The 13,345-nt window shown below is 42.1% G+C and overlaps 1 protein-coding gene across 1 annotated transcript; it reads left to right on the top strand.

Moving 5' to 3' along the window:
- Nucleotides 1–8: 8 nt before the first annotated feature.
- blcap (bladder cancer associated protein) lies at nucleotides 9–1,158 on the top strand. Its single transcript, XM_059980749.1, has one exon. The coding sequence runs from the start codon at nucleotides 233–235 to the stop codon at nucleotides 494–496; it is 264 nt and encodes an 87-aa protein (XP_059836732.1). The 5' UTR covers nucleotides 9–232; the 3' UTR covers nucleotides 497–1,158.
- Nucleotides 1,159–13,345: the final 12,187 nt, after the last annotated feature.

Raw genomic sequence — 13,345 nt, 5'->3', positions numbered from 1 at the left:
ACGGTTTATATGCGGCTGCGCAGAGAGCGGCTCTGTGGCGGCCGGAGGTGCGCTGAGCGAGGGAGCGCCGGGCGCATGAGGGAGCGGCCGCCGAGGGAGCAGCATCGTACGAGTGCGCCGAGGAGGGGACGGGCGTCTTGGAGCCCGCTGCACCGCCCCCTCAGACCCGTTCCGCTGCAAGTTGAACTCAGCGAGTGTTGGAGGGGATCGCTCTGCCCGGCTCCAGTCAACCATGTACTGCCTACAGTGGCTGTTGCCCGTGCTGCTCATCCCCAAGCCGCTGAACCCGGCGCTCTGGTTCAGCCACTCCATGTTCATGGGCTTCTACCTGCTGAGCTTCCTGCTGGAGAGGAAACCGTGCACCATCTGCGCCCTGGTCTTCCTCGCCGCCCTCTTTCTCATCTGCTACAGCTGCTGGGGCAACTGCTTCCTCTTTCAGTGCGGCGGGGCCCCGCTGCCCGACGCGGCTCACGACCCCAGCATCGTGGGCACCTAGTTGTGGCAAGTCCCTCCCCAACCAACCCCGGCATACAAGTCGCCTGTAAATTATTCTCACCTTCCTGCTGGCCGTTCCTTCCTTCTCCAACTCCGTCCAGGCGAGTAGACGCGGTGATCTCCGACTCTTCGCCAGAGGAGAAATCTCAAAACTTCCTTTCACCGCATTCTTGCGTCCAAAAAAAAAATCGCTGGCCAAGCAGAAGGTTTTTCGTCTGCAGCTTTCTCTGCAAAGGATAACTTGTCGACCTGAAGCAAGACTCTTGCATGGATTTGTATTTAGAGCCTGCGCTGTGAATGAAACTCAGTATTTTTACTGTTTTCCCAAGCCCCCCCCCCTCCCCCGAAGAAGTGGCCTTCTTACAAACTATTTAGTGGATGTGTTCGGTGGTGGTTTTCAAAGTCTGAAATGATGAACATTAAATAAAGGCCTAATGTGTACTACCAGTCTTCAAGTTCTGGAAGATGTCTTGGAAGAGACTTTTTTTGGCAATTAACGTGTAGGATTATATTCAGTGAGGGGTCTTGGTGTTCATGGTTAATTTAGGATATAATACACAAGTTTCTTTGGGTGTTTGTGTGTTTCCTGACCTTTCTATGACAATGGTGCTATTTCTGCACAATTTTGTTAGCTGAAATAGTGTCGCTTCTGTATTTCAAAATGCAGGGATTTTAGTGTAGGCTGCAATTAAATGAATTGCTTCACGGTTTACATATCCAGTTTATTTTTTGCACAGTGGGTTGAGATCTTTGTGAAAGGTACAAGCCAGACAGTGTTGGCAATATTGATATTAAACTTCCAGTTCATTATCTTTGTGCCACCAGGGAGCTCATTTTATTTATTCTTGCTGGTATTGTAGATGAAGTGAGCTACTTGTTCAGTTGTGATATTTCTACTTAATCTTTGATTGTGTTTAAACCCACTAGTGCTCTGCCATCTGCGTCTGTGATGTGCGAGCGTGTTGCATGATGCAGTCTACAGCACCAAATGTTTTTAAATGAGCTTCAAAAAAATAAAACGGGTTTACAGCATTATTTGTTTTGTGAAATCATGAATTGGTCATTTAAAGTTTGGTGTGCTGGCACCTATCCCTCCATGCTTGATCAATGACACTGTATTAACTATTTTTATCTAAGAAGGAACCATATTTTGCAACTAAATTTTATAAATTTCTTTTGGGTGTGTTAAATGTTTCTAAAGTACAAATTGAGAACAGCTTAATCTGAGATTTCAACTGCTTTTCCCCCTTCTGTGGACCAAATGAAAGTTGGCAGACTCCATGTCTACCTATGCCTCTCAATCTATAAGATTAAGAGGCATAGATAGGGTACACAACAGAGTATCTTTTTGCAAGGGTAGAAATGTCTAATACCGGAGCATGCATTGGAGATGAAAACAGGTAGATTTGAAAGATGTGAGAGGTAATTTTTCTTTTACTCTGGGTGCCTAGTGTGACGGTAGAGGCAAATATATTAAAGGATTTTAAGAGACCTTTAGATAGGCACATGGATGTTGGGAAGATGGAGGGATATAGACAGGGTAGGTGGGAGGGATTCATTTGGGGGGGGTGTTTAATTTACTTTTTAGCTGGTTCAGCACAACATTGGGCAGAAGGGCTTGTACCTATGCCATATTGTTCTGTATTCCTAAAAAATCCCAGGATAATACCAAGCTACTTTTCTTACAATGTGCTTGTAAATGTACTTTCCAACCAGATATATGAGCAATGGTTACTCCAAGCAGCAAGTATGACTGGATTCCCTTTATCCACTTGCCGTATCTCCACCTTGCCTCAGCTTTCCCAATTGGGAGAAAATAACGCACGAATAGAGCCAATGTAACTTTACCATCTGTGGCGGAACTTGTGTAAATTTATGAGAGGTATAGATTGCCAGAGCCTCTTCCCCTGAAGATGAGAAGGTCACAGGCAAGAGGGCAAATGTCTGAGCAGAAATTGTGAGGGTTTTGAGGGAAGCTTTTTTGTTTGCATACAGTGGTAGTGCCAGAACTTGCTGCCAGGAAGCTGATGGAATTGGTTAGTAGTGTTTCTGGCCTCTCGAGAAACACGTGGAGCAGGGGAGCAATGACAGACAGACCTTGCACAGTTGGGTGGAATTTGTTGGGTTGCCAATTTCAGCATAACATTAGTGGGCTGATGGGCCTCTTTTGCGCTGTACCAGTCTTGCAACTACTAGAAATACAGTTTACTTTCTTCCCTGGTAATAAATTCAACAGTGTTGTTTCAAGTGTCTAATAAAAATTGCTGTCACATCAGCAGGGAAGCACAGTTGTTAGGCTGCTGTAGCACCATTGTAGTACCCTGGGTTCAGACCGGCCCTTGGTTGTTGTCTGTGTAGTTTGCATGTTCTCCCTGCCACTGCGTCTCCCACCAGTCACCACCCTGAATACGCTTTAGTTTCATTCATATCCCAAAGATATGCTAGTTATCCATTGTAATTTTTGCTTGGTATAGTAGAGGGTAGCCTGAAATTGGGCATGTGAAAAGGAAAGGGTTCCAGTCAAAATAGTGAAGGAATGGGACTGATGGATGCTCTGAACTGGTATAGATTTAAGTTAAATGCCCTTGAGCCATTAAGAAAATGTGAGAAATCTGGTCTCAAAACTTGTTTTTAATAGTTAGCATTAGTGGAATTTTCATATAGCAGCTACCCAAATTTTCAAGCACTAAAAAATACAACTTGATTGTTTGTTGGGGGTGAGACAGAAACAAGCGTTAGGGGGTGAAGCTCCTAATTCAGGTTGTACATTGGTCACAAAAGTCCAAAACTTCTATTGCTCATTTGCAATAGAATTTATGTTCTGTCAGTTGTGTTTTTTTGTGGCTTAGTTAGTGATTTTGGTGGAGACAGGAATCCAAATTGGATTGTAAATTGTACTTGGATTTTCAGAGGTCCTTTGACAAGGTGCCACACATGAGGCTACTTAGCAAGCTGTGAGCCCATGGTATTACATGAAAGATTTGGGCGTGGATAAAGCAGTGACTGGTTGGGAGGCGGCAAAGCCTGAAAATAAAGGGAGCCTTTTCTGGCTGCCTGCCTGTGACTAGTGGTGTTCATAGGTCTTTGTTGGGAGAGTTTTTTAAATGTCGTATGTCAATGATTTAGATGATAGAATTGAAGGCTTTGTTGCAAAGGGTTGCAGGTGATATAAAGGTAGGTGGAGGGGCAGGTAGTTTTGAGGAAATAGGCTACAGAAGGACTTGGACAGATTAATAGACTGAGCAAAGAAATGGCAAATGGAATGTAGTGTCAGGAGTGTGTGGTCATGCACTTTGGTAGAAGAACTGAAAGGGTTGACTTAGTTTCTAAAGGAGTGAAAACGCAAAAAAAAACTGGGGTGCAGAGGCACTTGGGAGTCCTTTGTGTAGGATTCCCTAAAGGTCAACTTGCAAGTTGATTCTGTGGTGGTGAAGGCAAATGCAATGTTGCCATTCATTTCAAGAGGACCAGAATATAAAAGCAAGGATATAATGTTGAGACGCTATAAAGCACTGGTGAGGCCTCACTTGGAATATTATGAGTGGGTTTGGGGCCCCTTATCTTAGAAAATGTGTGCTTACATGGGTGAGGGTTTAAAGGAGGTTCATGAAAATGATTCTGGGATTGAATGGATTGTCATATGAAGTACATTTGATGGTTCTAGGCCTGTGTTTGCTGGAATTCTGAAGAATGAAGAGTGACCTCATTGAAACCTAGCAAATGATGAAAGGTTTTGATAGTTTATGTGAAGAAGATGGTTCTTGTGGTGGGAGAGTCTTGAGACCAGAGGAGAGGTCACAACCTCAGTAGAGGATCATCCTTTTAGAATGGAGGTGAGGAATTTCTTTTGCCAGAGTGGTGAATACTTTGCTTCAGTATTCACTATGGAAAACACCGTGGCAAATTGTATGAATGACTTGCAGCAGACTGAAAAGCTTAAGCATATAGACATTAAGAACGAGGATGTGCTGGAGCTTTTGGAAAGCATCAAGATGGCAAGGTCTCTGGAACCAGATGAGATGTACCCTAGGCTACTGTGGGAGATGACAGAGGAGATTGCTGAGTCTCTGGCAATGATCTTTGCATCATCAATTGGGGTGGGAGAGGTTCCAGAGGATTGGAAGGCTATAGATCTTGTTCCATTATTCGGGAAAGGGAGTAGAGAAAGCCCAGGAAATTAAAGACCAGTGAGTATTACCTCAATGGTTAGTAAGTTGATGGAGAAGATCCTGAGAGGCAGGATTTATGAACATTTGGAGAAGCAAAATATGATTAGGAATAGTCAGCATGGCTTTGTGAAAGCAGGTCATGCCTTACGAGCCTGATTGAACGTTTTTAGGATGCGTCTAAACACATTGATGAAGGAAGAGCAGTAAATGTAGCGTATATGGATTTCAGCAAAGGCATTTGATAAGATACTCCATGCAAGGCTTATTGAGAAAGTAAGAAGGCATGGGATCCAAGGGGACATTGCTTTGTGGATCCAGGACTGGCTTTCCCACAGGAGGCAAAGATGGGTCATATTCTGCATGGAGGCCGGTGACCAGTGGTGTGCCTCAGGGATCTGTTCTGAGACCTCTTTGTGATTTTTGTAAACGATCTGGTTGAGGAAGTGTGGGGGGTGAGTTAGTAAATTTGCTGATGACACAAAGGTTGGGGGTGTTGTGGATAGTGTGGATGGCTGTCGGAGGTTACAGCAAGACTGGGCTGAGAAGTGGCAGGTGGAGTGATAACCAAGATAAATGTGAGCTGGTCCATTTTGGCAAGTCAAATATGACTGAATATAGTATACTGTTAGCAGTGTGGAGGATCGGAGGGATCTTGGGGTCCTAGTCCATAGGACACTCAAAGCTGCTGCACTGGTTGAGTCTGGTTAAGAAGGCATATGGTGCATTGGCCTTCCATCAATCATGGGATTTAGTTTAAGTGCTGAGAGGTAATGTTACATCTATATAGGACCCTGGTCAGGCCCCACTTGGAGGACTGCTCAGTTCTGGTCACCTCTACAGGAAGGATGTGGAAACTATAGAAAGGGTGCCGAGGAGATACAAAAGGATGTTGCCTGGAATGGAGAGCGTGCCTTATGAGAATAGATGGAGTGAACTTGGCTTTTTCTCCTTGGAGCGATGGAAGGTGAATGGTGACCTGATAGAGGAGTATAAGATGATGAGAGGTATTGATCGTGTGGATAGTCAGTGGCTTTTTCCCAGGGCTGAAATAGCTAACAAGAGAGGGCACAGTTTTAATGTGCTGGGAAGTAGGAAGAGAAATGTCAGGAGTAAGTTTTTTTACGCAGAGAGTGGTGAGGGCATGGAATGGGCTGCCGGTGATGGTGGTGGAGGCAGATACAATAGAGTCTTTTAAGAGACTCCTGGATATGTACTTGGAGCTTAGAAAAATAGAGGGCTATGGGTAACCTTGGGTAATTTCTAAGTACGTACATGTTCGACACAGCATTGTGAGCTGAAGGGTCTATGTTGTGCTTTTCTATGTTTCTGTGAATCTGGAATTCTTGGCCACAGGCAGCTGTGGGAGAGAAGTCTTTATGAATATTTAAGGCAGGGGTCGGTAGATTTTGATTTGCACATGAAGGGGAGAAAACGACAGATTGGGACTGAGGAAAATTGGATCAGTCATGATGAAATGGCAGGCCAAATGGCCTGATTCTGCTCCTATATCTTGGGGTCAAATGTTGAAGACTGAATTTACAATCTGTTGGTATCTCAACATTGCAAAGGGCAGCAATACCTTTAAACATCAAACACCTGTAATGCATTTCCTCTTGGGCTTTGCCTAATCTTGATGCCCAAGGCAGTTTCTCTTTATGGCAAGCTAATAATTATACTGTTAACACCATTGTTCAACAGGTTTTCACAATGTTCATTGGACCTTCCTGTATTTTGATTATGCATTCTTTTTCCAGGTTTGCAGCAATGACTGAACTTGAAAGTTATTGGAAGATAAGGGGTTGTATAGGATCAGAAATATTCCAGAATCCATTAACAATGTGCGCACTTAATGATTTTAGGGTCCTTGCTGTGCCCTTGTTGCTCTAAACCCGTCATGCCAGCACACTTGCTGTAAAAACCTAAGCCCATCACCTCTGCTGGAATATAGGCCACTGACAGCAACTTGTCAGAGTTCTGTCCTGGGCCTGTCTTTCAAGTTGTGCCCAGGTGTAGCCCATCTTCCAAAGATTTTTTCCTAAAGCAGGATGAGGTCTTATGAGCTTCATCTCCATGTCTATATCACAATTATTAGTCCTTCACAATGAAGTGAATTGTGGTCCAATCACGATCAAAGCAAATAAAAAAACTAATTTGTCTAATTAAAAAACCGACAACCGCAGCTGGGTGTTTAACTGGATGGAGTTTATAGCCCCACGCACAATTTTTCTCTTTTCACAACTGGGCTTGGTACTGTCCATGGCAGAGTTTTGCAGTAGAAACTAGTTAACTTACTGAACTTCCCAACTAATGAGCTAGAGTATTACTGAACTGAGGTGCAAAGCTACATACAGTGTGAGCAATCACTTCTGATGTGTGCCTTTTTTAAGATATGTCAGGTACATTAGTAATGCAATCTTATTGGAACACCCAGCTGCAGTTGTCAGTTTTTATGAGACAAGTACAAATTTGCTTTGATCGTGATTGGACCACAATTCACTTCATTGTGAAGGACTAATAATTGTGATATAGACATGGAGAGCAATTATGAAAGATGGATGTTTAAGACTCTGGTAATATAGGTAATGGAAATTGCAGTAATAATTTTCACTTAAGACGACTTCAGATTTATAATTTTATTTATGGAATGTTACAAGATTACTGTTACAGTCAACCATTGTAGGAAAATATTAATGTTTCATCTCTGAAATTATTAAGATTTTTAATAAATTGTTTTTTTTACTTCTGTCACATCTGCCTTCTACCAGAGGACCGCAGCATTTGACTAGCAACTTTACTAGTAATTCTGACCTCATTTGCAGCTGTTTCTGAGATATTCTATTCCCTAACCCAATCCCAGTTGACAGACTTGTCTGTTTCTCAAGCAACTCCATCACTCAAAATCAATTACATCTTTGAACTGAACACTCGGGATGGTTATTAAGTTATACGTCTGAAGTAAGTTTAAGGAAATTCTTTTACAATATTCTGTATATTATTAAAGTATTTGTTCACCAGCCCATCAGACACATCTCAGATGACTTGCAAATTAATGATACTTGTGGAATTGTCTTCAGTCTGGTCACAATTTTTTTTCTTGAATTTTATCTCACAAATTAAGTAGGCTTTTTGGTTAGATGTGTTTGCAACATCAGGAAGACTAGTTAGTTAGCAGGCAGAGTGTAGCCTCTGGTTGCCATTAACATCTTTCCAAAGGTGTGAAATTACATTTGAAAATTACAATTAATAACATAAATACCAGCAGGTCAGGCAGCATGTGTTGAAAGAGAAATGTAATTAACATTTATGGGTGAAAGGAGCTTGACCAGAATTGTTTTTGACCTGAAACGTTGTTTTTCTTTCAACAGATACTGCTGAGTGTTACTATCAGTTTGGGTTGTCATCTAGGACAGAGGTTCCCAACCTCAGATTCGGAGAGCCCTTGATTAACGATAGGTGTCCATGGCATAAATTTCTGAATTTTTTCCCCTTTTTTTTGATAACTTATTTACTTGGGTGAGTAATCTTTTTGAAGTAAACTCTCACTGCTGATACTATGCTTTAACTGCAATAACCTTTCTTATCTCCATGCACAGAGTATTTCATGGGTGTAATAGAACATTGCATCAGCTCTGTGCACTTTGATCTTTCTCCCGTTGTCTGGATTGCACAAAGTAGTACTGGAAGTACAAACAGATGTGTAGTGGCACTTGGCCACTTTGTAAACTCTGTCAAGTGGGTTCATAGGCAGACTGGAACAAATACCAATGACTTCTGTTACATGTGCGTTTGAGTAAGCAAGAGCATAACATGAAAAAATGTGGAAAATATTATAAGATACTTTGGTGTATGAAGGTGAGAAGGTAAACATTAATGTTACCAAAAAAAAAAGATCTAGACACCAGTGCCACTTTGTATCTATTGGACAACAAAAGTGAGACCTTCCACAGCACTATCTGTCAAATGTCCTCCTTCCTCAAATGTGGCTTCCTCTCTGCCCTAGTGGATGGAGCTTCCTATTCCATTCTGGTGTCTCTACTCCATTTTCCCTTGGTGTTCCCCTTCCACCTCACCAGCCATTGCATTCGTAGCAATAACCTTTGCAATTTTGCATCGGCTCTAACATGATTCTATCATCAGTCACATCTTGCCTTGTCCTCTTTCTGAAATTTGCAGGGACTGCTCGCCTTGTAACTCCCTGGTCCATTTTTCTGCCCCACAGCAGCTTCCTGTGCAACCAGAGGAGATGTACCTTTCATCATCCAGGCCTTCCAGGGGAAGAAAACATTACTTGCACTTGCCTACTGGATTCAGTTTACATAATCTGGTCTTCTCTACACCAGAGAAACCAAGCACAGTGTGGAGCAACTAACCTCAAACCACAGGGGTAATCCTGAGCTTCCTGTTGTTAATTTCACTCCCATTCCAACCTGCCATTGTGAAGCTCAGTGTAATCTAGATTAAAAGTAGTTTATCTTCTGTCCAGGCAGTTTTCCACCCTCTGGAATGAGCAATGGGTTCTTTAACTCCAACTTTTCTCATAGCTTCACTTAATCACACTTCTGCCCCTTTTCTTTCCCTTTCATATAATGTCTTTGTCAATATTTGTGTTATTTATCATGATCTGTTCAAACCTATTACAATTGATTTGAACTGCTGCCTAACTGGCTGAGTCCTTTGAGCATCTCTTGAAGCTGGTTGATGAAGCAGTCCACAAACAAATGGTATATACTGATAGGTGGCAAGTAATATTTGTCACAAGTGCCATGCGATGATAGCTAATAAGAGAAAACCCACCTCTCACCCTGGCTTTTAATGACATTGCCATCACTGAATTCCTCCATTATCAATATTCTGGCAGGGGGATGGTTAGTCGTGGTCAGAAACTGAATTGAATTGGCTCTGTTCACATTAGTTACTAAAGTAGGATGGAGGCCTGGAGTCATATGGCAAGTAATTAACCAGATATTTCCCCAAGATATCTACAAGGCTGAAGTCAGAATTGCGTGGATTGCGTGAGGTGGTGGGGGGGTGCTGAAGGAGGGCTATGGTCCAAGTGCTGGTCGATGGCATCAGATGCAATAATAGTTTGGCATGGTCTTGATGGGCCAAGGAGACTGTTTCTGTGCTGTAGTGCTCTGACTCCAATATTAAGATCCTAGGAGTGGAATCCTCTCCACTTGCCTGGACAGGTGCAGTTGCAACAACACTAAGAAACTTGACAACATTTGGGACACAGCAGCCCACTTGAAAGGCACTGCATCCACAGCCATTCAGTCACTCCACCAATGCAGCAGTAGCTGTTTGTACCATCTGCAGGTGCCTGAAGCAGTATGTACAGCTTTGTTTTAATCGGGTAACGGTTATGCTTGTGATAGCTAAGAATGTACTGAAAATTCTCTGGGCAGATTCTAGGAATAGTAGGATTGCCATGAGTGAGTAGATGAAGACTTTATTTTTGGAGTTTAAAAGACATGTTAAAGCTGTAAAACTTGCAGAATTCAACTGTCTGAATGCTCCCAGTGGGAAGAGTCTAGAGCTCGGAGTTCAGTCTCAGGATAAGTGCCAGGACATTTGGGACTGAGATGAGAAGACATATCTTCATGCAAATGGTGAAGAATCTTTGGAATTCTCTCCCCTGATGGGCTGTGGAGACTTTGGCATTAAATTTATTCACTGCAAAAATGGATAAATACCTGCATATTACTACCCTCCTTACCTGCCCCCCCCCCCCACCACCCCAGTAGATTGCCTCAGTGCTTGAAAGGTAGAGATATGTCCTGATGATTTGCAGAATAGGCTCTAATGGCCAGATAGTCTCTTCCTGTTTCCAGTGTTTTTAGAACTGCCTGGAAGCTTGGTACTTCTGACCTTGCTGAGTTTCCAATGGAGATTCTTGGTCTGGAGCTGAGCTTTTATGAGGTAGGGTGTCACTTTACCTGGGATGAAGTCTTGAATTTGTCAAGTGATTCATTGGTTTGGAAATTCCAGCTTTGATCTTGTTTTTTGGCAATGAGGTTGGCACAAGGAAAAATCAATCTTCCTCTTTCAGTTTGTGCTTTCAAGCTTCACCACACAGTATTTGCTGAGTTAGATGTGCTACTTTCACCCTTTGCAGATTTGTTTTCTTCCTGTACAAAATGGTTTTTTTTTCCCAGATTCTATTTTGATGTAGTTCAAGGGTGGTGATCTAAAGGCTTCAATGCAGATGGTGAGGACTTTTTTTGAGAAATCCAGTATAGTAACGGACCCTTCTTGCCTCAATGAGACCATGCTGCCAATTGCACCAATGTGATAATTTAACCTACTAACCTGTACATCTTTGGAATGTGGGAGAAAACCAGAGAACCCAGGGAGAACCTAAGCGGTCACAAACTCTATACAGGATTTGTACTGGGTAGCTGCTGCTGTAATAGGCCTCACTTGAAGTATTGTGAGCAGTTTTGGGCCCCTTATCTAAGGAAGGATGTGCTGACATTGGAAAGGGTTCAAAGGAGATTCCTGAAAACGATTCTGGGATTGAAAGGCTTGTCATTTGAGGAGTATTAGATGCCTCTGGGCCTCTGCTCACTGGAATTCAGAAGAATGGGGTTCAATGAGGTCACCCCCATCAAATGTTGAAAGACCTCGATAGAGTGGATGTGGAGAGCATGTTTCCTATGATGAGGCGGTATGAAACCAGTGGGCATCACCTCAGAATAGAGGGGTGTTTTTTTTTAGAATGGAGATGAATTTCTTTAGCCAGAGAGTGGTGTGAATCTGGGGGATTTTTTGCCACAGGCAGCTGTGGAGGCCAAATCACTGGATATATTTAAGGCAAATGAAGGGATATGGGGAGAAGGCAGATTGTGGCTGAAGGGGAAAATAGATCAGCCATGATGAAATGGTGGAGTAGACTTGATGAGCGAAGTAGCCTAATTCTGGTCCTATATTTTGTGTTCTGGCAGTTGTGCTAACTAGTACGCTACAATGCCACCTAACAAGGTAGAAACTCAGTTGCATACGTCACATACTGCCTGACTTCAATGAAACTTAGTTTCAGAAGTAAAATACAGCACTCACATTTAATGTTTTATGTGTGACCCAGCTTGTGTGATAATATTCGTGTTTAGCCTTGTGATGTGCAGCCAACTTAAATGAGAAGTTGGAGCATGTGTACATGGTGTTCTTAAAGATGGAAATCTTCAAAATGAATATAAACTGAGCTAAAAATAAATAGTTGCCAGAATAAATCAATATTTTAGACCAGTTGGCTGACAGACATCCTAACAATTTTTGAGCTAGGATGATGTAATTTGGAGCCTTGTTCCAGAGACTTGGGTTAATAACTGGGATTTATTTATTCACTGTACTGCTTGAGAACAGTACAGCTAGGGGTGCTGGCTTTTGTATCAGGCAACAGATATCCAATATACTTTTTGGTGGATGCAAAGAAAAATTCTATGAAGTTATCTTTAATGTACTGTGCAATATCCTTGAGCCACCAATTATCTGTAGATTTGTTTTGTTTGCAAAACCTTTTGTGTAACATGGCTGTTGTGTTTTGTACACTTAAGGTTTGGTTTTCCTTTTCTTACTTTTAGTTCTGTTGAAGTTTTTACAAGTCTTATCAAAATCGATTATTTTATCTAGAAATTGCAATTAAATTGCAAATGTTAAGATTTGTTTGGGGTTTAAACACTTTCGTGAATCAGTCACTACTTTTGACTGATTTCTATACTTCTATTCTTTACAGTTTTAAAATCTATTATCAGTCAAACCGCTGACCATCACATAGAATAAATCAATCTACGAACATTTTAAAATGGGTGTATCATTCTTTAAGCAAAATGTATAATCTAAATAGTTAGCATTTTATTTGCTGAGATGTCTTAACACAGAATTTTTTTTGGTTAAGTCTCAAGGAATTTCCTTTTAAGATTTTAATTATACTGTTTTTTTTTTAATTGACATTAGCACTGATTCTACTACAACTCCATTCAGTCCTGGTGGATGGTATTTCTCTAGCTAATGTTCCAACTCCACACAAGCAGTTCTCTAGCTTTAAAATTGGATCAGTTATAAAGCAGAGAATATTGTCCAAGACAACTGTTGCAGTGTCCATCTTCAGGTGCATGCTGCTGACTCTCTGCAGAAGTAAGAATATCATTGACTGGCACTTCAGTGCTGCTCCCTGATTTTTCTGATTGTCTGCTGTCTTGAAACCCAACCCCCCCCCCCCCCCCCCACCATGCTCGCTGATCCAAACAGCCATGTCACCTAAACCTGGCAGCCTTACCAAGACCCACCACTTCCTGGAGAATCTTTAGCTATCTTCACTCTCCCCACATGTGCACTGGCTGCTGCCTAATGTTGGCCAATATTCATCCCAGTGCAGGTGAGTTTGAGACTTTGCATGTCATTTCTCAAGCAATAGGAGCTGCTTTTCCCAGCATGCTAGTAGCACAACATTGTTTGCCTTCATGAAACTGCATAATTTTGATTTTTTTTTGTTTCATTCAGTTCGTTTGGCAACTTTGTCATCTAAGATGGTATCAATGTAATCAGTGCGACCATCTGAACATTTTAGAACAGTACAGGTCCTTTGGCCCAGCACATCGATGCAATCGCAAAAAAAATGCAGTGGATCTACTTCATTGGGAGTATGTCGCCACACACTTGCAGATTTCTATAGATACTCTGAC

This window comes from Hypanus sabinus, chromosome 9 (assembly GCF_030144855.1).
Source record: "Hypanus sabinus isolate sHypSab1 chromosome 9, sHypSab1.hap1, whole genome shotgun sequence".
Taxonomy (NCBI): Eukaryota; Metazoa; Chordata; class Chondrichthyes; order Myliobatiformes; family Dasyatidae; genus Hypanus; species Hypanus sabinus.
This window is presented reverse-complemented; position numbering and strand designations above follow the sequence as displayed.